Source organism: Salvelinus namaycush, chromosome 4 (assembly GCF_016432855.1).
Source record: "Salvelinus namaycush isolate Seneca chromosome 4, SaNama_1.0, whole genome shotgun sequence".
NCBI classification, from domain to species: Eukaryota; Metazoa; Chordata; class Actinopteri; order Salmoniformes; family Salmonidae; genus Salvelinus; species Salvelinus namaycush.
Genome location: NC_052310.1, coordinates 1,289,506 through 1,315,400, shown reverse-complemented (window position 1 = coordinate 1,315,400; position 25,895 = coordinate 1,289,506). Strand labels below are relative to the sequence as shown.

The 25,895-nt window shown below is 43.8% G+C and overlaps 1 protein-coding gene across 1 annotated transcript in view; it reads left to right on the top strand.

The window, feature by feature from the left end:
• btbd3b (BTB (POZ) domain containing 3b) overlaps nt 1-25,895 on the top strand; it is a 40,282-nt gene that overhangs the window by 1,135 nt on the left and 13,252 nt on the right. Inside the window, exon 2 of the mRNA XM_038990275.1 lies at nt 6,612-6,702. Within this exon, the coding sequence (XP_038846203.1) occupies nt 6,612-6,702 (91 nt within the window). The remainder of the gene's footprint in view (nt 1-6,611; nt 6,703-25,895) is intronic.

Here is a 25,895-nt window from a genome sequence, read left to right as displayed (position 1 = left end):
AACTAACTAACTAACTCATAAACTAGAGAGGTAGGTGACACTAACTAACTAACTAACTCATAAACTAGAGAGGTAGGTGACGCTAACTAACTCATACACTAGATAGGTAGATTAAACTAACTAACTAACTCATAAACTAGAGAGCTAGGTGACACTAACTAACTCGTATACTAGAGATATTGGTGACTCTAACTAACTAACTCATATACTCTAGAGGTAGGTGACTAACTAATTAACTCATATACTAGAGGTAGGTGACACTAACTAACTAACTCATATACTAGAGAGGTAGGTGACGCTAACTAACTAACTAACCAACTAACTCATATGCTAGAGAGTTAGGTGACATTAACTATCTAACGCATATACTAGAGAGCTAGGTGACACTAACGAACTAACTCATAAACTAGAGAGGTAGGTGACACTAACTAACTAACTAACTACCTCATAAACGAGAGAGGTAGTTGAAACTAACTAACTTGTATACTAGAGAACTTGGTGACTAACTAACTAACTCATATACTCTAGAGGTAGGTGACTAACTAATTAACTCATATACTAGAGGTAGGTGACACTAACTAACTAACTCATATACTAGAGAGGTAGGTGATGCTAACTAACTAACTAACTAACTAACTAACCAACTAACTCATATGCTAGAGAGTTAGATGACATTAACTATCTAACGCATATACTAGAGAGCTAGGTGACACTAACTAACTAACTCATAAACTAGAGAGGTAGGTGACACTAACTAACTAACTAACTTTCTCATAAACGAGAGAGGTAGTTGAAACTAACTAACTCGTATACTACAGAACTTGGTGACTAACTAACTAACTCACATACCCTAGAGGTAGGTGACTAACTAATTAACTCATATACTAGAGAGGTAGGTGGCGCTAACTAACTAACTAACTAACCATTACACTAGAGATGTAGGTGGCACTAACTAACTAAGTAATATACTAAAGAGGTAGGTGACACTAACTAACTAACTCATATACTAGAGAGGTAGGTGACTAACTAATTAACTCATATACTAGAGAGGTAGGTGGCGCTAACTAACTAACTAACTAACCATTACACTAGAGATGTAGGTGGCACTAACTAACTAAGTAATATACTAAAGAGGTAGGTGACACTAACTAACTAACCAATATACTAGAGAGGTAGGTGACGGTGACGCTAACTAACTAACTAACTCATATACTAGAGAGGTAGGTGACACTAACTAACTAACACATATACTAAAGAGGTAGGTGACACTAACTAACTAACTCATATACTAAAGAGGTAGCTGCCACTAACTAACTAACTCATATACTAAAGAGGTAGGTGACACTAACTAACTAACTAACTAACTAACTAACTCATATACTAAAGAGGTAGGTGACACTAACTAACTAACTAATATACTAGAGAGGTGGGTGACACTAACTAACTAACTCATATACTAGACAGGTAGGTGCCACTAACTAACTAAGTAACTCATATACTACAGAAGAAGGTGACACTAACTAACTCATATTCACTAGCTCCTTTTGGATATTTGAATATTTACACTTTGCTGTTCTGGGTCAGGTCCCAGGCTGGGAAGTTAGCAGTGACCAGGGAATCAAACTGTAACAAAATCTCAACATGTTCTAGAACAGAGACCAGGGAATCATACTGTAATGTAACCTCAACATGTTCTAGAACACAGACCAGGGAATCATACTGTAATGTAACCTCAACATCTTCTAGAACAGAGACCAGGGAATCATACTGTAATGTAACCTCAAAATCTTCTAGAACAGAGACCAGGGAATCATACTGTAATGTAACCTCAACATGTTCTAGCACACAGACCAGGGAATCATACTGTAATGTAACCTCAACATCTTCTAGAACACAGAGCAGGGAATCATACTGTGTTGTAACCTCAACATGTTCTAGAACACAGACCAGGGAATCATACTGTAACATAATCTCAACATGTTCTAGAACAGAGACCAGGGAATCATACTGTAACAGAATCTCAACATCTTCTAGAACAGAGACCAGGGAATCATACTGTAATGTAACCTCAACATGTTCTAGAACACAGACATGGGAATCATACTGTAACAGAATCTCAACATGTTCTAGAACACAGACCAAGGAATCATACTGTAATGTAACCTCAACATGTTCGAGAACAGAGACCAGGGAATCATACTGTAATCTAACCTCAACACGTTCTAGAACACAGACCAGGGAATCATACTGTAATGTAACCTCAACATCTTCTAGAACACAGACCAGGGAATCATACTGTAATGTAACCTCAACATGTTGTAGAACACAGACCAGGGAATCATACTGTAACAGAATCTCAACATGTTCTAGCACAGAGACCAGGGAATCATACTGTAGATAACCTCAACATGTTCGAGAACACAGTACAGGGAATCATACTGTAATGTAACCTCAACATGTTCTAGAACACAGACCAGGGAATCATACTGTAATGTAACCTCAACATGTTCTAGAACAGAGACCAGGGAATCATACTGTAACAGAATCTCAACATGTTCTAGAACAGAGATCAGGGAATCATACTGTAACATAATCTCAACATGTTCTAGAACACAGACATGGGAATCATACTGTAACAGAATCTCAACATGTTCTAGAACACAGACCAGGGAATCATACTGTAATGTAACCTCAACATGTTCTAGAACACAGACCAGGGAATCATACTGTAACAGAACCTCAACATCTTATAGAACAGAGACCAGATAATCATACTGTAATGTAACCTCAACATCTTCTAGAACACAGACCAGGGAATCATACTGTAATGTAACCTCAACATGTTCTAAAACAGAGACCATGGAATCATACTGCAATGTAACCTCAACATGTTCTAGAACATAGACCAGGGAATCATACTGTAATGTAACCTCAACATGTTCTAGAACACAGACCAGGGAATCATACTGTAATGTAACCTCAACATGTTCTAGAAAAGAGACCAGGGAATCATACTGTAATCTAACCTCAGGACTTTGTAAAGCAGGTGTATTCATATCTTACCCCACGAAGTCTGTAGTAGTGCTCGTCTTAATCAGTCCCTGATATGAGAGGAAGAAGGAAAAACATAATGGATCTGACTTCAAGGTCCAAGCTGGTTCGAGGGCTCTCAATCCAGAACAGGGCTGTACACTACTATACTATCGAGATAGGTACAGTAACTGTGTAGCACAGGCTGAACAGGAATCATCCTCTTCTAGGCCCACGCACAGGGAATCATAATGCAACTCGGCATGAGCACTGAGAAAGCATCTCCTCTAGAGCCAGGACCAGCCTGGTTATTCTCCTCTAGAGCCAGGACCAGCCTGGTTACTCTCCTCCAGAGCCAGGACCAGCCTGGTTACTCTCCTCTAGAGCCTGGACCAGCCTGGTTACTCTCCTCTAGAGCCAGGACCAGCCTGGGGACTCTCCTCTAGAGCCAGGACCAGCCTGGTTACTCTCCTCTAGAGCCAGGACCAGCCTGGTTACTCTCCTCTAGAGCCAGGACCAGCCTGGTTACTCTCCTCTAGAGCCAGGACCAGCCTGGTTACTCTCCTCCCGAGCCAGGACCAGCCGGGGTACTCTCCCCTAGAGCCAGGACCAGCCTGGTTACTCTCCTCCCGAGCCAGGACCAGCCTGGGTACTCTCCTCTAGAACCAGGACCAGCCTGGTTACTCTCCTCTAGAGCCAGGACCAGCCTGAGATCTCTCCTCTAGAGCCAGGACCAGCCTGGTTACTCTCCTCTAGAGCCAGGACCAGCCTGGGTACTCTCCTCTAGAGCCAGGACCAGCCTGTGGACTCTCCTCTAGAGCCAGGACCAGCCTGGGGACTCTCCTCTAGAGCCAGGACCAGCCTGGTTACTCTCCTCTAGAACCAGGACCAGCCTGGTTACTCTCCTCTTGAGCCAGGACCAGCCTGGGGACTCTCCTCTAGAGCCAGGACGAGCTTTGGTACTCTCCTCTAGAGCCAGGACCACCCTGGTTACTCTCCTCCAGAGCCAGGATCAGCCTGGTTACTCTCCTCTAGAGCCAGGACCAGCCTGGTTACCCTCCTCTAGAGCCAGGACCAGCCTGGGGACTCTCCTCCCGAGCCAGGACCAGCCTGGTTACTCTCCTCCAGAGCCAGGACCAGCCTGGGGATTCTCCTCTGGAGCCAGGACCATCCTGGTTACTCTCCTCTAGAGCCAGGACCAGCCTGGGGACTCTCCTCCCGAGCCAGGACCAGCCGGGGTACTCTCCCCTAGAGCCAGGACCAGCCTGTTTACTCTCCTCTAGAGCCAGGACCAGCCTGGTTACTCTCCTCCCGAGCCAGGACCAGCCTGGTTACTCTCCTCTAGAGCCAGGACCAGCCTGAGTACTCTCCTCCCGAGCCAGGACCAGCCTGGGTACTCTCCTCTAGAACCAGGACTAGCCTGGTTACTCTCCTCTAGAGCCAGGACCAGCCTGAGAACTCTCCTCTAGAACCAGGACCAGCCTGGTTACTCTCCTCTAGAGCCAGGACCAGCCTGGTTACTCTCCTCCCGAGCCAGGACCAGCCTGGGTACTCTCCTCTAGAGCCAGGACCAGCCTGGTTACTCTCCTCTAGAGCCAGGACCAACCTGGTTACTCTCCTCCCGAGCCAGGACAATGAGCAGGTTATCAGGGTATTGAGTAGGGTTAAAACATTACGAAAACGTTCCAAAAGTTCCCTGATTTTCCTGAAACCCTAGGAGTAGGAGTGCTGATAAAGGATCAGTTTAACCTATAGATCATAACGAATACAACTATTGTATATGGACATTGAGGACCAGGGCCTGTATTCATAAAGAGTCTCAGAGTAGGAGTGGTGATCTAGGATCAGGTCACAAAGAGTCTCAGAGTAGGTGATCTAGGATCAGGTCATAAAGAATCTCAGTGGTGTTGATCTAGGATCAGGTCATAAAGAATCTCAGAGTAGGTGATCTAGGATCAGGTCATAAAGAGTCTCAGAGTAGGTGATCTAGGATCAGGTCATAAAGAATCTGAGAGTATGTGATCTAGGATCAGGTCATATAGAGTCTCAGTGGTGGTGATCTAGGATCAGGTCATAAAGAATCTCAGTGGTGATCCTGGTCATAAAGAGTCTCAGGGTAGGTTATCTAGGATCAGATCATAAAGAGTCTCAGTAGGAGTGTTGGTCTAGGATCAGGTCATAAAGAGTCTCAGAGTAGGTGATCTAGGATCAGGTCATAAAGAGTCTCAGAGTAGGTGATCTAGGATCAGGTCATAAAGAGTCTCAGTGGTGGTGATCTAGGATCAGGTCATAAAGAATCTCAGAGTAGGTGATCTAGGATCAGGTCATAAAGAGTCTCAGTGGTGGTGATCTAGGATCAGGTCATAAAGAGTCTCAGAGTAGGTGATCTAGGATCAGGTCATAAAGAATCTGAGAGTAGGTGATCTAGGATCAGGTCATAAAGAGTCTCAGTGGTGGTGATCTAGGATCAGGTCATAAAGAGTCTCAGAGTAGGTGATCTAGGATCAGGTTATAAAGAGTCTCAGTGGTGGTGATCTAGGATCAGGTCATAAAGAATCTCAGAGTAGGTGATCTAGGATCATGTCATAAAGAATCTCAGAGTAGGTAATCTAGGATCAGGTCATAAAGAGTCTCAGTGGTGGTGATCTAGGATCAGGTCATAAAGAGTCTCAGAGTAGATGATCTAGGATCAGGTCATAAAGAGTCTCAGTGGTGGTGATCTAGGATCAGGTCATAAAGAATCTCAGAGTAGGTGATCTAGGATCAGGTCATAAAGAGTCTCAGAGTAGGTGATCTAGGATCAGGTCATAAAGAGTATCAGTGGTGGTGATCTAGGATCAGGTCATAAAGAGTCTCAGAGTAGGTGATCTAGGATCAGGTCATAAAGAGTCTCAGTGGTGGTGATCTAGGATCAGGTCATAAAGAGTCTCAGAGTTGGTGATCTAGGATCAGATCTGCTCTGTTATTCATTATGATTTAAAAGGCAAAACTGATCTTAGATCAGCGATCATTCTCTTATACACTCAAGTTAACAATTGGGTAACAACATTTGTTAAATTCCTTCTGTGTGCTGAATTCTGTATTAAGGGGTGTTAATGCGTGGAATGATTCCCATCTTTGTAAGCTAAAGAGTTGTAATTAACCGAGTATTGAATTCTTGCCAAAAGCTAGTAGACCATTTAACTGCTGCATCCAGAGGACTTCTGTTTTCTCCTGAGCAACAGGACAAAGTAGAGGCCGTGTAGTCAATTCAATTTCTGAAATGAAATTGTGTGAGATTGAATGTGATTGCCTGTGGCTATACATCCGTGTAGTAGTAGGAGTTTCCTTTTTCATATTGATTCTCCTTGATTTATTTAATTCTATTTTTAATTGTCCTTGTCAATCGCTCTCTCTCTCTCTCTCTCTCTCTCTCTCTCTCTCTCTCTCTCTCTCTCTCTCTCTCTCTCTCTGCCTGTCTCTCTGTCTCCCTCTCCCTCTCTCTCCCGACACAGCCTTTCTCTCTGTCGACCAGTAATATATTAGGGGTTGACATAAAATACCAAAACAGTCCTTCAATCATTCTCTGATCTGTTTTTCAGGAACTCTGTGATGTTCAACAATGAGTTGATGGCCGACATTCACTTTGTGGTTGGACAAACAGGAGGGACGCAGAGACTACCAGGACACAGGGTAAGGGCCAGTATCCTTAAAATCATTACTGTTAGTATCATTACTGTTAGTATCATTACTGTTAGCATCATTACTGTTAGTATCATAAATACCATTACTGTTAGTATCATTACTGTTAGTATCATTACCGTTAGCAGCATTACTGTTAGTAGCATTACTGTTAGTATCATTACTGTTAGTAGCATTACTGTTAGCATCATTACTGTTAGCATCATTACTGTTAGCATCATTACTGTTAGTATCATTACCATTAGCAGCATTACTGTTAGCATCATTACCGTTAGCAGCATTACTGTTAGCATCATTACCGTTAGCATCATTACCGTTAGCATCATTACCATTAGCATCATTACTGTTAGTATCATTACCGTTAGCATCATTGTTGTTAGCATCATTGTTGTTAGCATTATTACCGTTAGCATCATTACTGTTAGTATCATTACCGTTAGTATCATTACCGTTAGCATCATTAACGTTAGCATCATTACTGTTAGTATCATTACTGTTAGTACCATTACTATTAGTCACATTACCATTAATAGCATTACTGTTAGTATCATTGCTGTTAGCATCATTACTGTTAGTACCATTACTGTTAGTATTGTTACATCATTACTGTTAGCATCATTGCTGTTAGTACCATTACTGTTAGCATCATTACTGTTAGCATCATTACTGTTAGCATCATTACTGTTAGTACCATTACTGTTAGCATCATTACTGTTAGTATCATTGCTGTTAGCATCATTACTGTTAGTATCGTTACATCATCATCTGTCAGTATTGGTACCGTTACTATCATCACATAGACTCTGCTTCGTCGCTTCGTAGCAGACAACACTGTAGGTTTAGAAGAAGGAATCCTTTGTGTTCCTCTCTCACTTCCTTCACCATGTGTCTTTCAGACGCCACTCAATTATTTAACTACATGAGGCTTAAAGGATGAAGGGAGGGAGACAGGAGTCAAGGAGGAGGAGGAGGAGGGGAAGGGGAAGGGGAAGGATGGAGAGACTGAGACAGACAGTTCAGTGAAGGAGGAGGAGGATGAGGAGGAAAGATGGAGAAAGGGAGTGGAGTGGAGGAGGAGGAGAAGGAGGGGAAGGATGGAGAGACTGAGACACACAGCTTAAGTGAAGAAGGAGGGGAGGAGGATGAGGAAGAGGAGGAGGAGGAAAATGGGTAGGAGAATGAGGAAGGATGGAGAGATGAAGGGAGAGAGTGGAGTGGAGGAGGAGTTGGAGGAGTAGGATGGAGAGATGAAGGGAGGGAGTATAGTGGAGGAGGAGTGGAGTGGAGGAGGAGTGGAGTGGAGGAGGAGGTGGAGGAGGAGGATGGAGAGATGATGGGAGGGAGTGTAGTGGAGGAGGAGTGGAGTGGAGGAGGTGGTGGAGGAGGAGGATGGAGAGATGAAGGGAGGGAGTGTAGTGGAGGAGGAGTGGAGTGGAGGAGGTGGTGGAGGAGGAGGATGGAGAGATGAAGGGAGGGAGTGTAGTGGAGGAGGAGTGGAGGAGGGGGTGGAGGAGGAGGATGGAGAGATGAAGGGAGGGAGTGTAGTGGAGGAGGAGTGGAGGAGGAGGTGGAGGAGGAGGATGGAGAGATGAAGGGAGGGAGTGTAGTGGAGGAGGAGTGGAGTGGAGGAGGAGGTGGAGGAGTGGAATGGAGGAGGAGGAGTGGGGTGGAGGAGGAGGATGGAGAGATGAAGGGAGGGAGTGTAGTGGAGGAGGAGTGGAGTGGAGGAGGAGGTGGAGGAGGAGGATGGAGAGATGAAGGCAGGGAGTGTAGTGGAGGAGGAGTGGAGTGGAGGAGGACTGGAGTGGAGGAGGAGGATGGAGAGATGAAGGGAGGGAGTGTAGTGGAGGATGAGTGGAGTGGAGGAGGAGGTGGAGGAGGAGGATGGAGAGATGAAGGGAGGGAGTGTAGTGGAGGAGGAGTGGAGGAGGAGGTGGAGGAGGAGGATGGAGAGATGAAGGGAGGGAGTGTAGTGGAGGAGGAGTGGAGTGGAGGAGGAGGATGGAGAGATGAAGGGAGGGAGTGTAGTGGAGGATGAGTGGAGTGGAGGAGGAGGTGGAGGAGGAGGATGGAGAGATGAAGGGAGGGAGTGTAGTGGAGGAGGAGTGGAGTGGAGGAGGAGGTGGAGGAGGAGGATGGAGAGATGAAGGGAGGGAGTGTAGTGGAGGAAGAGTGGAGGAGGAGGTGGAGGAGGAGGATGGAGAGATGAAGGGAGGGAGTGTAGTGGAGGAGGAGTGGAGGAGGAGGTGGAGGAGGAGGATGGAGAGATGAAGGGAGGGAGTGTAGTGGAGGAGGAGTGGAGGAGGAGGTGGAGGAGGAGGATGGAGAGATGAAGGGAGGGAGTGTAGTGGAGGAGGAGTGGAGTGGAGGAGGTGGTGGAGGAGGATGGAGAGATGAAGGGAGGGAGTGTAGTGGAGGAGGAGTGGAGGAGGGGGTGGAGGAGGAGGATGGAGAGATGAAGGGAGGGAGTGTAGTGGAGGAGGAGTGGAGGAGGAGGTGGAGGAGGAGGATGGAGAGATGAAGGGAGGGAGTGTAGTGGAGGAGGAGTGGAGTGGAGGAGGAGGTGGAGGAGTGGAATGGAGGAGGAGGAGTGGAGTGGAGGAGGAGGATGGAGAGATGAAGGGAGGGAGTGTAGTGGAGGAGGAGTGGAGTGGAGGAGGAGGTGGAGGAGGAGGATGGAGAGATGAAGGCAGGGAGTGTAGTGGAGGAGGAGTGGAGTGGAGGAGGACTGGAGTGGAGGAGGAGGATGGAGAGATGAAGGGAGGGAGTGTAGTGGAGGATGAGTGGAGTGGAGGAGGAGGTGGAGGAGGAGGATGGAGAGATGAAGGGAGGGAGTGTAGTGGAGGAGGAGTGGAGGAGGAGGTGGAGGAGGAGGATGGAGAGATGAAGGGAGGGAGTGTAGTGGAGGAGGAGTGGAGTGGAGGAGGAGGATGGAGAGATGAAGGGAGGGAGTGTAGTGGAGGATGAGTGGAGTGGAGGAGGAGGTGGAGGAGGAGGATGGAGAGATGAAGGGAGGGAGTGTAGTGGAGGAGGAGTGGAGTGGAGGAGGAGGTGGAGGAGGAGGATGGAGAGATGAAGGGAGGGAGTGTAGTGGAGGAAGAGTGGAGGAGGAGGTGGAGGAGGAGGATGGAGAGATGAAGGGAGGGAGTGTAGTGGAGGAGGAGTGGAGGAGGAGGTGGAGGAGGAGGATGGAGAGATGAAGGGAGGGAGTGTAGTGGAGGAGGAGTGGAGGAGGAGGTGGAGGAGGAGGATGGAGAGATGAAGGGAGGGAGTGTAGTGGAGGAGGAGTGGAGTGGAGGAGGAGGTGGAGGAGGAGGATGGAGAGACTGGAATACGACATGTCTGTAGACACACCTCCACCACACCTTCTTCTCTCTGATCTCTACCCCAAAACAAATAGCGGATGAATAACATGCTGATATCATGCTTAAGTTCAACGTCAGAATACGCATAGAGAGAAAAGTGCATAAAAAGGGGAATTACCTTCCATTTATGCACATTAGTGAGTAGCTGTTCAGACAGATCTGGGACCACACTAGGCTCTATTCTTTAAGGACATTGTGACATATATTGCCGTCTCCCCCAGAGACCCAAATGCGGTAGTCCGGCCCTGTGAGCATAGAATTACACATAAAAGGATCTCTGTGATTTTCTTACACTGTCTTATTTCTGCTGATCATAGAAATAGATGAACTAGAAAGGTCATATCTATATTGAAGGGCTATTTCCTTTCCAGTAATTATATTTCTATGGTCTGTTTTACCTCTACCTTCTCTGCCTGACATTGTTGTATTTACCAGATGTTTGCATGAATTATGACTCCTCGTTCATAACATTTTCATGGACCCCTTGCTTCACCATGAACAGAACATTATCACGACTACATGGATATGACTCGCTAGCTACAACATACTCTGCTAAAACACGTAAGGCCAGTTTTCCCTGACCCAGATTATGCCTGGTGCTGGATTTAAATGAAGCTCAATGGAGAATCTCCATACACACATTACGCCTGAAGCGCTGGAATTAAAAACGCATTATCAATGGAGATTGATCAATTGTGTATACCCAGCTAGCACAAAACGTTCTGAGAACCATGTGTTTCTTAGGTGGAAATGCAAGCATAACGTTTTCTGCAGGTTTCCTCGTGGTTCTATTTAAAGTCATGTTCTCAGAATGTTCAGAGAACGTTAAGATCAACGTTCTTCTATGGAAATGTCAGTATTTCAGCATGACGTTTTTTTTTATGCATATTTCCTCATGGTTCTATTCAAGAACGTTATCATCAATGTTCTCAGAACATTAAAAAAACGTTCCATAAAAACCACAGGACAACTTTTAGTAAACGTTCAAAGAACGTTCTAAGAATGTTAATTATAAACATTCCCGTTCTCAGCGTCAACAAAACTCCCTCTAATCTCTATCTTGTTAAGTGTGTTCAGGTGTGTTGGCCGTACCCACTAATTGTCCACAGCTGATCTTAATCAGTGCTTGTTTCCTTTGAAATGAGGTCTGTTTAAATAGACAATAAATGAACAGCTTTGTATGAGGAAAAAACATGGCATGCTATCTCCATCCTGGTGATGCAGTGGACTAAACCCACGGATAGAGGACAGAAGATCATATGTTGGGATCTCACTGATGCCATGCCACAATAACAAATGCATGTGTTTGCATGAGTAATGCCTAACCAAATGTAATTCCCATGTGTCTTAATTGTACTCGAAGTACAAAACAGTTAACCCTAGGTTGCACTGTTACTAACAGTCTTACTGAAACATGTTATCAGAACGTTAATACAACCTTCAAATAACCCTATAATTTACGTTCTCGAAAACGTTACTAAAATAATCTTAGAACATCTCCGCAACCAAAAATGTACGTTCCCAGAACATGCAACATTACTAGTTCCGTTCTCAGCATGTTTAAAAAAAAAAACGTTCATTTTTACCAGTCAGGAAACGTATGGCTTCGTTCCCAGAATCCAATGGGAAATGGGAAACGTACGTTCCCACAACTTCCAAGGAACCAAATGTGCCAGCTGGGTGGTTTGTTAGTCCAGAAACTAGGCTTCATGGGGGTCAGGGAAAACGACCCATAGAGGAGATGTGGGTTGCAATGGGCTAAGGTATTTACTAGCTGTTCAATGTTCATATGACTTATGATATAGGGCAGGGGGTATTCCAGACTGTAGCACAACCGGGCCGTGATTGGGAGTCCACAGGGCAGCGCACAATTGCGAAAGCATCGTCCGGGTTTGGCCGTCATTGTAAATAAGAATTTGTTCTTAACTGACTTGCCTAGTTAAATAAAGGTTAAACAAATATACTATATATATATTCAACTATTACCCTACGAGGTCCGGAGCCTGCAGGTTTTTTCTGTTTTACCTGATAATGAATTGCACACACCTGGTGTCCCAGGCATAAGATCTTGATTAGACGCGAATATATATATTTAAAGAAATCCATTGGAACTGGCTTCGAGGTCCAGAGTTGAGTTTGAAGGATATACGGTATACCAATTGACTCCTGAATTAAGGGTTGTGCCTTTAAAATTGACTCTGACTGCAGCCTTCTGCCCATATTCATTCCCAGAATACATCCAAGAGCTGAGCCAAGCATGAGTCATCGTTCTGTTCATTTAAGGGTGAAATATACTGGCCTATGATTGGTTGGCAGGGATGCTCATTTTATGGAATGCAGTTATAGAAAGACATTGTGGATGATTGGTTGAGAACTGCATCTCAAATAGCATCCTATAACCCTACATAGTGCACTACTTTTGATTGGAGCCCATAAAGCCCTGGTTAAAAGTAGTGCACTACTTTTGAGTGAAGCCCATAAGGCCCTGGTTAAAAGTAGTGCACTACTTTTGAGTGAAGCCCAAAAGGCCCTGGTTAAAAGTAGTGCACTACATTTGAGTGAAGCCCATAAGGCCCTGGTTAAAATTAGTGCACTACTTTTGAGTGAAGCCCATAAGGCCCTGGTTAAATATAGTGCACTACTTTTGAGTGGAGCCCGTAAGGCCCTGGTTAAAAGTAGTGCACTACTTTTGATTGGAGCACATAAGGCCCTGGTTAAAAGTAGTGCACTACTTTTGAGTGAAGCCCATAAGGCCCTGGTTAAAAGTAGTGCACTACTTTTGAGTGAAGCCCATAAGGCCCTGGTTAAAAGTAGTGCATTACTTTTGATTGGAGCCCATAAGGCCCTGGTTAAATGTAGTGCACTACTTTTGATTGGAGCCCATAAGGCCCTGGTTAAAAGTAGTGCACTACTTTTGAGTGAAGCCCATAAGGCCCTGGTTAAAAGTAGTGCACTACTTTTGAGTGAGGCCCATAAGGCCCTGGTTAAATGTAGTGCACTACTTTTGATTGGAGCCCATAAGGCCCTGGTTAAATGTAGTGCACTACTTTTGATTGGAGCCCATAAGGCCCTGGTTAAAAGTAGTGCACTACTACTACTTTTGAGTGAAGCCCATAAGGCCCTGGTTAAAAGTAGTGCACTACCTTTGAGTGAAGCCCATAAGGCCCTGGTTAAATGTAGTGCACTACTTTTGATTGGAGCCCATAAGGCCCTGGTTAAATATAGTGCACTACTTTTGAGTGAAACCCATAAGGCCCTGGTTAAAAGTAGTGCACTACGTTTAAGTGAAGCCCATAAGGCCCTGGTTAAAAGTAGTGCACTACCTTTGAGTGAGGCCCATAAGGCCCTGGTTAAATGTAGTGCACTACTTTTGAGTGAAACCCATAAGGCCCTGGTTAAAAGTAGTGCACTACTTTTGAGTGAAGCCCATAAGGCCCTGGTTAAAAGTAGTGCACTACTTTTGAGTGAAGCCCATAAGACCCTGGTTAAAAGTAGTGCACTACTTTTGAGTGAAGCACATCAGGCCCTGGTTAAAAGTAGTGCACTACCTTTGAGTGAAGCCCATAAGGCCCTGGTTAAAAGTAGTGCACTACTTTTGATTGGAGCCCATAAGGCCCTGGTTAAATGTAGTGCACTACTTTTGAGTGAAGCCCATAAGGCCCTGGTTAAAAGTAGTGCACTACTTTTGATTGGAGCCCATAAGGCCCTGGTTAAATGTAGTGCACTACTTTTGAGTGAAACCCATAAGGCCCTGGTTAAAAGTAGTGTACTACTTTTGATCGGAGTCCATAAGACCCTGGTTAAAAGTAGTGCACTACATAGAGAATAGGATAACATTACAGACCCATTCAGAGCCAGTACAGTCTGCCAATGGGGCATGCAATTATGACGATCTGACGAGCAGGACTTTACGACGTGTGTGTGTGTGTGTGTGTGTGTCTGATATCCATTTTGCAGGTATGCATTATCATTGCATTGACCAAGTTATGATGTGGAGAGCAGCAGTAACTGTACTGGTTAATGATGTACTATAGTATAGTGGAGAGCAGTAGTAACTGTACTGGTTAATGATGTACTATAGTATAGTGGAGAGCAGCAGTAACTGTACTGGTTAATGATGTACTATAGTATAGTGGAGAGCAGCAGTAACTGTACTGGTTAATGATGTACTATAGTATAGTGGAGAGCAGCAGTAACTGTACTGGTTAATGATGTACTATAGTATAGTGGAGAGCAGCAGTAACTGTACTGGTTAATGATGTACTATAGTATAGTGGAGAGCAGCAGTAACTGTACTGGTTAATGATGTACTATAGTAACTGTACTGGTTAATGATGTACTATAGTATAGTGGAGAGCAGCAGTAACTGTACTGGTTAATGATGTACTATAGTATAGTGGAGAGCAGCAGTAACTGTACTGGTTAATGATGTACTATAGTATAGTGGAGAGCAGCAGTAACTGTACTGGTTAATGATGTACTATAGTATAGTGGAGAGCAGCAGTAACTGTACTGGTTAATGATGTACTATAGTATAGTGGAGAGCAGCAGTAACTGTACTGGTTAATGATGTACTATAGTATAGTGGAGAGCAGCAGTAACTGTACTGGTTAATGATGTACTATAGTATAGTGGAGAGCAGCAGTAACTGTACTGGTTAATGATGTACTATAGTATAGTGGAGAGCAGCTGTAACTGTACTGGTTAATGATGTACTATAGTATAGTGGAGAGCAGCAGTAACTGTACTGGCCTGGTTAATGATGTACTATAGTATAGTGGAGAGCAGCAGTAACTGTACTGGCCTGGTTAATGATGTACTATAGTATAGTGGAGAGCAGCAGTAACTGTACTGGTTAATGATGTACTATAGTATAGTGGAGAGCAGCAGTAACTGTACTGGTTAATGATGTACTATAGTATAGTGGAGAGCAGTAGTAACTGTACTGGTTAATGATGTAATATAGTATAGTGGAGAGCAGTAGTAACTGTACTGGTTAATGATGTACTATAGTATAGTGGAGAGCAGCAGTAACTGTACTGGTTAATGATGTACTATAGTATAGTGGAGAGCAGCAGTAACTGTACTGGTTAATGATGTACTATAGTATAGTGGAGAGCAGCAGTAACTGTACTGGCCTGGTTAATGATGTACTATAGTATAGTGGAGAGCAGCAGTAACTGTACTGGTTAATGATGTACTATAGTATAGTGGAGAGCAGCAGTAACTGTACTGGTTAATGATGTACTATAGTATAGTGGAGAGCAGCAGTAACTGTACTGGTTAATGATGTACTATAGTATAGTGGAGAGCAGCAGTAACTGTACTGGTTAATGATGTACTATAGTATAGTGGAGAGCAGCAGTAACTGTACTGGTTAATGATGTACTATAGTATAGTGGAGAGCAGCAGTAACTGTACTGGTTAATGATGTACTATAGTATAGTGGAGAGCAGCAGTAAATGTACTGGTTAATGATGTACTATAGTATAGTGGAGAGCAGCAGTAACTGTACTGGTTAATGATGTACTATAGTATAGTGGAGAGCAGCAGTAACTGTACTGGCCTGGTTAATGATGTACTATAGTATAGTGGAGAGCAGCAGTAACTGTACTGGTTAATGATGTACTATAGTATAGTGGAGAGCAGCAGTAACTGTACTGGTTAATGATGTACTATAGTATAGTGGAGAGCAGCAGTAACTGTACTGGTTAATGATGTACTATAGTATAGTGGAGAGCAGCAGTAACTGTACTGGTTAATGATGTACTATAGTATAGTGGAGAGCAGCAGTAACTGTACTGGCCTGGTTAATGATGTACTATAGTATAGTTGAGAGCAGCAGTAACTGTACTGGTTAATGATGTACTATAGTATAGTGGAGAGCAGCAGTAACTGTACTGGTTAATGATGTACTATAGTATAGTGGAGAGCAGCAGTAACTGTACTGGTTAATGATGTACTATAGTATAGTGGAGAGCAGCAGTAACTGTACTGGTTAATGATGTACTATAGTATAGTGGAGAGCAGTAGTAACTGTACTGGTTAATGATGTACTATAGTATAGTGGAGAGCAGCAGTAACTGTACTGGCCTGGTTAATGGTGTACTATAGTATAGTGGAGAGCAGCAGTAACTGTACTGGTTAATGATGTACTATAGTATAGTGGAGAGCAGTAGTAACTGTACTGGTTAATGATGTACTATAGTATAGTGGAGAGCAGCAATAACTGTACTGGCCTGGTTAATGATGTACTATAGTATAGTGGAGAGCAGCAGTAACTGTACTGGCCTGGTTAATGATGTACTATAGTATAGTGGAGAGCAGCAGTAACTGTACTGGTTAATGATGTACTATAGTATAGTGGAGAGCAGCAGTAACTGTACTGGTTAATGATGTACTATAGTATAGTGGAGAGCAGCAGTAACTGTACTGGTTAATGATGTACTATAGTATAGTGGAGAGCAGCAGTAACTGTACTGGTTAATGATGTACTATAGTATAGTGGAGAGCAGCTGTAACTGTACTGGTTAATGATGTACTATAGTATAGTGGAGAGCAGCAGTAACTGTACTGGCCTGGTTAATGATGTACTATAGTATAGTGGAGAGCAGCAGTAACTGTACTGGTTAATGATGTACTATAGTAACTGTACTGGCCTGGTTAATGATGTACTATAGTATAGTGGAGAGCAGCAGTAACTGTACTGGCCTGGTTAATGATGTACTATAGTATAGTGGAGAGCAGCAGTAACTGTACTGGCCTGGTTAATGATGTACTATAGTATAGTGGAGAGCAGCAGTAACTGTACTGGTTAATGATGTACTATAGTATAGTGGAGAGCAGCAGTAACTGTACTGGCCTGGTTAATGATGTACTATAGTATAGTGGAGAGCAGCAGTAACTGTACTGGTTAATGATGTACTATAGTATAGTGGAGAGCAGCAGTAACTGTACTGGTTAATGATGTACTATAGTATAGTGGAGAGCAGTAGTAACTGTACTGGTTAATGATGTAATATAGTATAGTGGAGAGCAGTAGTAACTGTACTGGTTAATGATGTACTATAGTATAGTGGAGAGCAGCAGTAACTGTACTGGTTAATGATGTACTATAGTATAGTGGAGAGCAGCAGTAACTGTACTGGTTAATGATGTACTATAGTATAGTGGAGAGCAGCAGTAACTGTACTGGCCTGGTTAATGATGTACTATAGTATAGTGGAGAGCAGCAGTAACTGTACTGGTTAATGATGTACTATAGTATAGTGGAGAGCAGCAGTAACTGTACTGGTTAATGATGTACTATAGTATAGTGGAGAGCAGCAGTAACTGTACTGGTTAATGATGTACTATAGTATAGTGGAGAGCAGCAGTAACTGTACTGGTTAATGATGTACTATAGTATAGTGGAGAGCAGCAGTAACTGTACTGGTTAATGATGTACTATAGTATAGTGGAGAGCAGCAGTAACTGTACTGGTTAATGATGTACTATAGTATAGTGGAGAGCAGCAGTAAATGTACTGGTTAATGATGTACTATAGTATAGTGGAGAGCAGCAGTAACTGTACTGGTTAATGATGTACTATAGTATAGTGGAGAGCAGCAGTAACTGTACTGGCCTGGTTAATGATGTACTATAGTATAGTGGAGAGCAGCAGTAACTGTACTGGTTAATGATGTACTATAGTATAGTGGAGAGCAGCAGTAACTGTACTGGTTAATGATGTACTATAGTATAGTGGAGAGCAGCAGTAACTGTACTGGTTAATGATGTACTATAGTATAGTGGAGAGCAGCAGTAACTGTACTGGTTAATGATGTACTATAGTATAGTGGAGAGCAGCAGTAACTGTACTGGTTAATGATGTACTATAGTATAGTGGAGAGCAGCAGTAACTGTACTGGTTAATGATGTACTATAGTATAGTGGAGAGCAGCAGTAAATGTACTGGTTAATGATGTACTATAGTATAGTGGAGAGCAGCAGTAACTGTACTGGTTAATGATGTACTATAGTATAGTGGAGAGCAGCAGTAACTGTACTGGCCTGGTTAATGATGTACTATAGTATAGTGGAGAGCAGCAGTAACTGTACTGGTTAATGATGTACTATAGTATAGTGGAGAGCAGCAGTAACTGTACTGGTTAATGATGTACTATAGTATAGTGGAGAGCAGCAGTAACTGTACTGGCCTGGTTAATGATGTACTATAGTATAGTGGAGAGCAGCAGTAACTGTACTGGTTAATGATGTACTATAGTATAGTGGAGAGCAGCAGTAACTGTACTGGCCTGGTTAATGATGTACTATAGTATAGTTGAGAGCAGCAGTAACTGTACTGGTTAATGATGTACTATAGTATAGTGGAGAGCAGCAGTAACTGTACTGGTTAATGATGTACTATAGTATAGTGGAGAGCAGCAGTAACTGTACTGGTTAATGATGTACTATAGTATAGTGGAGAGCAGCAGTAACTGTACTGGTTAATGATGTACTATAGTATAGTGGAGAGCAGTAGTAACTGTACTGGTTAATGATGTACTATAGTATAGTGGAGAGCAGCAGTAACTGTACTGGCCTGGTTAATGGTGTACTATAGTATAGTGGAGAGCAGCAGTAACTGTACTGGTTAATGATGTACTATAGTATAGTGGAGAGCAGTAGTAACTGTACTGGTTAATGATGTACTATAGTATAGTGGAGAGCAGCAATAACTGTACTGGCCTGGTTAATGATGTACTATAGTATAGTGGAGAGCAGCAGTAACTGTACTGGCCTGGTTAATGATGTACTATAGTATAGTGGAGAGCAGCAGTAACTGTACTGGTTAATGATGTACTATAGTATAGTGGAGAGCAGCAGTAACTGTACTGGTTAATGATGTACTATAGTATAGTGGAGAGCAGCAGTAACTGTACTGGTTAATGATGTACTATAGTATAGTGGAGAGCAGCAGTAACTGTACTGGTTAATGATGTACTATAGTATAGTGGAGAGCAGCTGTAACTGTACTGGTTAATGATGTACTATAGTATAGTGGAGAGCAGCAGTAACTGTACTGGCCTGGTTAATGATGTACTATAGTATAGTGGAGAGCAGCAGTAACTGTACTGGTTAATGATGTACTATAGTAACTGTACTGGCCTGGTTAATGATGTACTATAGTATAGTGGAGAGCAGCAGTAACTGTACTGGCCTGGTTAATGATGTACTATAGTATAGTGGAGAGCAGCAGTAACTGTACTGGCCTGGTTAATGATGTACTATAGTATAGTGGAGAGCAGCAGTAACTGTACTGGTTAATGATGTACTATAGTATAGTGGAGAGCAGCAGTAACTGTACTGGTTAATGATGTACTATAGTATAGTGGAGAGCAGCAGTAACTGTACTGGTTAATGATGTACTATAGTATAGTGGAGAGCAGCAGTAACTGTACTGGTTAATGATGTACTATAGTATAGTGGAGAGCAGCAGTAACTGTACTGGTTAATGATGTACTATAGTATAGTGGAGAGCAGCAGTAACTGTACTGGTTAATGATGTACTATAGTATAGTGGAGAGCAGCAGTAACTGTACTGGTTAATGATGTACTATAGTATAGTGGAGAGCAGCTGTAACTGTACTGGTTAATGATGTACTATAGTATAGTGGAGAGCAGCAGTAACTGTACTGGTTAATGATGTACTATAGTATAGTGGAGAGCAGCAGTAACTGTACTGGCCTGGTTAATGATGTACTATAGTATAGTGGAGAGCAGCAGTAACTGTACTGGCCTGGTTAATGATGTACTATAGTATATTGGAGAGCAGCAGTAACTGTACTGGTTAATGATGTACTATAGTATAGTGGAGAGCAGCAGTAACTGTACTGGTTAATGATGTACTATAGTATAGTGGAGAGCAGTAGTAACTGTACTGGTTAATGATGTACTATAGTATAGTGGAGAGCAGCAGTAACTGTACTGGCCTGGTTAATGATGTACTATAGTATAGTGGAGAGCAGCAGTAACTGTACTGGTTAATGATGTACTATAGTATAGTGGAGAGCAGCAGTAACTGTACTGGTTAATGATGTACTATAGTATAGTGGAGAGCAGCAGTAACTGTACTGGTTAATGATGTACTATAGTATAGTGGAGAGCAGCAGTAACTGTACTGGTTAATGATGTACTATAGTATAGTGGAGAGCAGCAGTAACTGTACTGGTTAATGATGTACTATAGTATAGTGGAGAGCAGCAGTAACTGTACTGGTTAATGATGTACTATAGTATAGTGGAGAGCAGCAGTAACTGTACTGGTTAATGATGTACTATAGTAACTGTACGGGCCTGGTTAATGATTTACACTATACTATACTTTACTCTGAAATCACATCTGTGTCCCGCTGAATTTCAATTGGCCTCTCCCTAAAGAATACAACAATAATATCCATCTCTACCTGTCCCAGCTTGACCAACCCTGATAGATGTCCACTATTTTCAAAATAAGATTTTACTAAATACTTTAGTGTATTTTACTAAATACTTTAAAAATACTTTAAAGTATTAAATACTTGGATATTGGATATTTTTTTACTGTAGACACTGGGCCATATTACTGTAGACACTGGGCCATATTACTGTAGACACTGGGCCATATTACTGTAGACACTGGGCCATATTACTGTAGACACTGGGTCATATTACTGTAGACACTGGGCCATATTACTGTAGACACTGGGTCATATTACTGTAGACGCTGGGTCATATTACTGTACACACTGGGTCATATTACTGTAGACGCTGGGTCATATTACTGTAGACACTGTGCCATATTACTGTAGACATGGGGTCATATTACTGTAGACACTGGGCCATATTACTGTAGACACTGGGTCATATTACTGTAGACACTGGGCCATATTACTGTAGGCACTGGGTCAAATTACTGGCACTGGGCCGTATTACTGTAGACACTGGGTCATATTACCATAGACACTGGGCCATATTACTGTAGACACTGGGTCATATTACCATAGACACTGGGCCATATTACTGTAGACACTGGGTCATATTACCATAGACACTGGGTCATATTACTGTAGACACTGGGCCATACTACTGTAGACACATGGTCACATTACTGTAGACACTGGGCCATATTACTGTAGACACTGGGCCATATTACTGTAGACACTGGGCCATACTACTGTAGACACATGGTCACATTACTGTGGACACTGGGCCATATTACTGTAGACACTGGGTCAAATTACTGGCACTGGGCCGTATTACTGTAGACACTGGGTCATATTACCATAGACACTGGGTCATATTACTGTAGACACTGGGTCATATTACCGTAGACACTGGGTCATATTACCGTAGACACTGGGTCATATTACTGTAGACACTGGGTCAAATTACTGGCACTGGGCCGTATTACTGTAGACACTGGGTCATATTACTGTAGACACTGGGTCATATTACCATAGACACTGGGTCATATTACTGTAGACACTGGGCCATATTACTGTAGACACTGGGTCATATTACTGTAGACACTGGGTCATATTACCGTAGACACTGGGCCATATTACTGTAGACGCTGGGTCATATTACTGTAGACACTGGGTCATATTACCATAGACACTGGGCCATATTACTGTAGACATTGGGTCATATTACCATAGACACTGGGTCATATTACTGTAGACACTGGGCCATATTACTGTAGACATTGGGTCATATTACCATAGACACTGGGTCATATTACTGTAGACACTGGGCCATATTACTGTAGACACTGGGTCATATTACTGTAGACACTGGGTCATATTACCATAGACACTGTGCCATATTACTGTAGACACTGGGTCATAATACCATAGACACTGGGCCATATTACTGTAGACATTGGGTCATATTACCATAGACACTGGGCCATATTTAACATGGTCTCATCAGTTAGACGTCACATTTCTGATATTTGCTGATCTATTAGTCATATTGAGATGTTTTTTTTAACCCAGCAACAGTCCCCTTAAATTAAATTGATTCCACTTGGGTCATACATTTTTATTCTCCTCTCCTCTTCCTCTCTTCTCCCTAACATCTCCCTCTCCTCTTCCTCTCCTCTCCCTCTCTTCTCCCTCACGTCTGTCTCTCTCCTCTTCCTCTCCTCTCTCTCTCTCTTCTCCCTAGAGTTTCTCTCCCTCTTCCTCTCTTCTCCCTAACGTCTCTCGCTCTCTCCTCTTCCTCTCTTCTCCCTCTCTTCTCCCTAATGTCTCTCCTCTCGGGGCGGCAGAGGTAGCCTAGTAGTTAGAGCGTTTGGCCAGTAACCAAAAGGCAGCTGGATCAAATCTCCAAGCTGACCATTTAAAATCTGTCCTTCTGCCCCTGAGCAAGGCAGTTAACCTACTGTTCCCCGGGCGCCGTGGATGTCGATTAAGGCAGCCCCCGCCACCCCCCGCCCCCCGCACCTCTCTGATTCAGAGGGGTCGGGTTAAATGCGAAAGACACATTTCATTTGTACAACTGACTAGGTAATTCCCTCTCTGTCTTCTCTGATCCTCCGTCTTTCCTCTCGTTCTGTGTGTCTTCTGCGGTACGGTGATGTCATCATTACCAGAGATAGTTCATTAGCAACATAGAAAAGAGTCTTCAGCACCCCTCTTCACACTCTCCTCTTCTCATTATAAAAACACTGGATGTGTCAAACGGCACCCTATTCTCTATATAGTACACTTCTTTGTGACCAGTAGGGCTCTAATGCACAATGGAATAGAGTGTCATTTGGGATACACTTGTTCTTCTCCGGAGTGAGAGAAGAGGCAGGTACATTATTAATAGAACTGGGGGTACGTCCCAAATGACACACCATTCCCTTTATAGTGCACTACTGTTGACCAGAGCCCTATTCTCTGTATAGTGCACTACTGTTGACCAGAGCCCTATTCTCTGTATAGTGCAATACTGTTGACCAGAGCCCTATTCCCTATATAGTGCACTACTTTGCCATTTGGGACTCAGCCTGGGTATCTTTCTGGCCCCCGGGGGGCAATTATGATTCTTACAACTGTAGTTAAGAATTGCTGCTGATTGTGGGGAATATTTGTGTGTGCTCCAGCATATTGCACGGTCAAATAAACTCTAGTGGAGAGGAGAGAAGAGAGAAAGAGAAAGAGAAAGAGAAAGAGAAAGAGAAAGAGAGAGAGAGAGAGAGCGAGAGAGCGAGAGAGAGAGAGAGGCTGTACAAGACAATGATTCACATGGATATACTGTATAGACATTACAGTATACACAAAAACAACAAGAGTGATTGGAAATACGTTTGCATGAATCACCATACATTCTGCCTCTATCTCTTTCTCTATCTAACCTCCGTCTTGCTATGTATGATTTTGTTCTCATTTCCCTAGTTGACACACTACCTTCTCATCAAGGTCTATGTATGTTAGTACAGTACATCTCTCTCTCTCTGTCTCTCTCTCTCTCTGTCTCTCTCTGTCTCTCTCTCTCTCTGTCTCTCTCTCTCTCTCTCTCTGTCTCTCTCTCTCTCTCTCTGTCTCTCTCTCTCTCTCTCTCTGTCTCTCTCTACAATTCAATGGGAAACATATGTTGATGTTGCCAAAGCAAGTGAAATGGATAAACAGTGAAATAAACAATAAAAAAATATACATTAAACATTACTAGACATTTCAAATGTCAATATGTGCAAATAGTTAAAGTACAAAAGGGAAAATAAATAAACATAAATATTGGTTGTATTTATAATGGTGTTTTGTTATTCACTGGTTGCCCTTTTCTTGTGGCAACAGGTCACACATCTTGCTGCTGTGATGGTACACTGTGGTATTTCACCCAGTAGATATGAGAGTTTATAAAAATTGGATTTGTTTTCAAATTCTTTGTGGGTCTGTGTAATCTGAGGGAAATATGTGTCTCTAATATGGTCATACATTTGGCAGGAGGAAGTGCAGCTCAGTTTCCACCTCATTTTGTGGGCAGTGTGCACATAGCCTGTCTTCTCTTGAGAGCCAGGAACCTATGGTGTCATTTCTCAATAGCAAGGCTATGCTCATTGAGTATGTACATACTCAAAGCTTTCCTTAAAAACCTCTTAAGTTTTGGTCAGTCACAGTGTACTTTCTGTTTAGGGACAAATAACATTCTAGTTTGCTCTGTTTTTTTGTTAATTCTTTCCAATGTGTAAAGTAATTATCTTTTTGTTTTCTCATGATTTGGTTGGGTCTAACTGTGCTATTGTTCTGGGGCTCTGTGGAGTCTGTTTGTGTTTGTGAACAGAGCCCCAGGACTAGCTTGCTTAGGGGACTCTTCTCCAGGTTCATCTCTCTGTAGGGGATGGCTTTGTTATGGAAGGTTTGGGAATCACTTCCTTTTAGGAGGTTGTAGAATTTAACGGCTTCTTTTTTCATATTTTGATCATTAGTGGGTATCGGCCTAATTCTGCTCTGCAGAATTGGTGTTTTACAGTGTACATAAAGGATATTTTAGCAGAATTCTGCACGCAGAGTTTCACTTTGGTGTTTGACCCATTTAGTGAATTCTTGGAACTTACAACCATAAAGGGAAATGGGTTATATAACTTATTCTAGTATTTTTAGCCAGATCCTAATTGGTATGTCAAATTTGATGTTCCTTTTGATGGCATAGTGTCACGATCGTCTTGACTTTGAAGAGAGGACCAAAACGCAGCATGTGAGAAATACATTCTCCTTTTACTTGAGAAGAGCAACGAACGAAACAAAAACAACCCCCCCCCTTAAGGTGCGAACTCCGGGCGCACCAGCATAAAGTCTAGGGGAGGGTCTGGGTGGGCGTCTGTCCACGGTGGCGGCTCTGGCACTGGTCGTGGTCCCCACCCCACCATAGTCACTACCCGCTTTCGTAGCCTCCTCCAAATGACCACCCTCCAACTTAACCCCACTGGATAAAGGGGCAGCACCGGACTAAGGGGCAGCACCGGACTAAGGGGCAGCACCGGACTAAGGGGCAGCACCGGACTAAGGGGCAGCACCGGACTAAGGGGCAGCACCAGGATAAGGGGCAGCACCAGGATAAGGGGCAGCTCCGGACTGAGGGACGGCAGCTCCGGACTGAGGGACGGATCCTGGCTGGATGGCTTATGGCTGGCTGACGGATCTGGCTGCTCATGGCTGGCTGACGGATCTGGCTGCTCATGGCTGGCTGACGGATCTGGCTGCTCATGGCTGGCTGACGGATCTGGCTGCTCATGGCTGGCTGACGGATCTGGCTGGTCATGGCTGGCGGAAGGCTCTGGCTGCTCTTGGCTGGCGGAAGGCTCTGGCTGCTCATGGCTGGCGGAAGGCTCTGGCTGCTCATGGCTGGCGGAAGGCTCTGGCTGCTCATGGCTGGCGGAAGGCTCTGGCTGATCCGGTCTGGCGGAAGGCTCTGGCTGATCCGGTCTGGCGGAAGGCTCTGGCTGATCCTGTCTGGCGGAAGGCTCTGGCTGCTCCTGTCTGGCGGAAGGCTCTGGCTGCTCCTGTCTGGAGGAAGGCTTTGGCTGCTCCTGTCTGGCGGAAGGCTCTAGCGGCTCCTGTCTGGCGGAAGGCTCTAGCGGGCAGACGGGCAGTTCAGGCGCCGTTGGGCAGACGGGCAGTTCAGGCGCCGTTGGGCAGACGGGCAGTTCAGGCGCCGTTGGGCAGACGGGCAGTTCAGGCGCCGTTGGGCAGACGGCAGACTCTGGCCGGCTGAGACGCACTGTAGGCCTGGTGCGTGGTGCCGGAACTGGAGGTACCAGGCTGAGGACACACATCTCAGGGCTAGTGCGGGGAGAAGGAACAGGGCA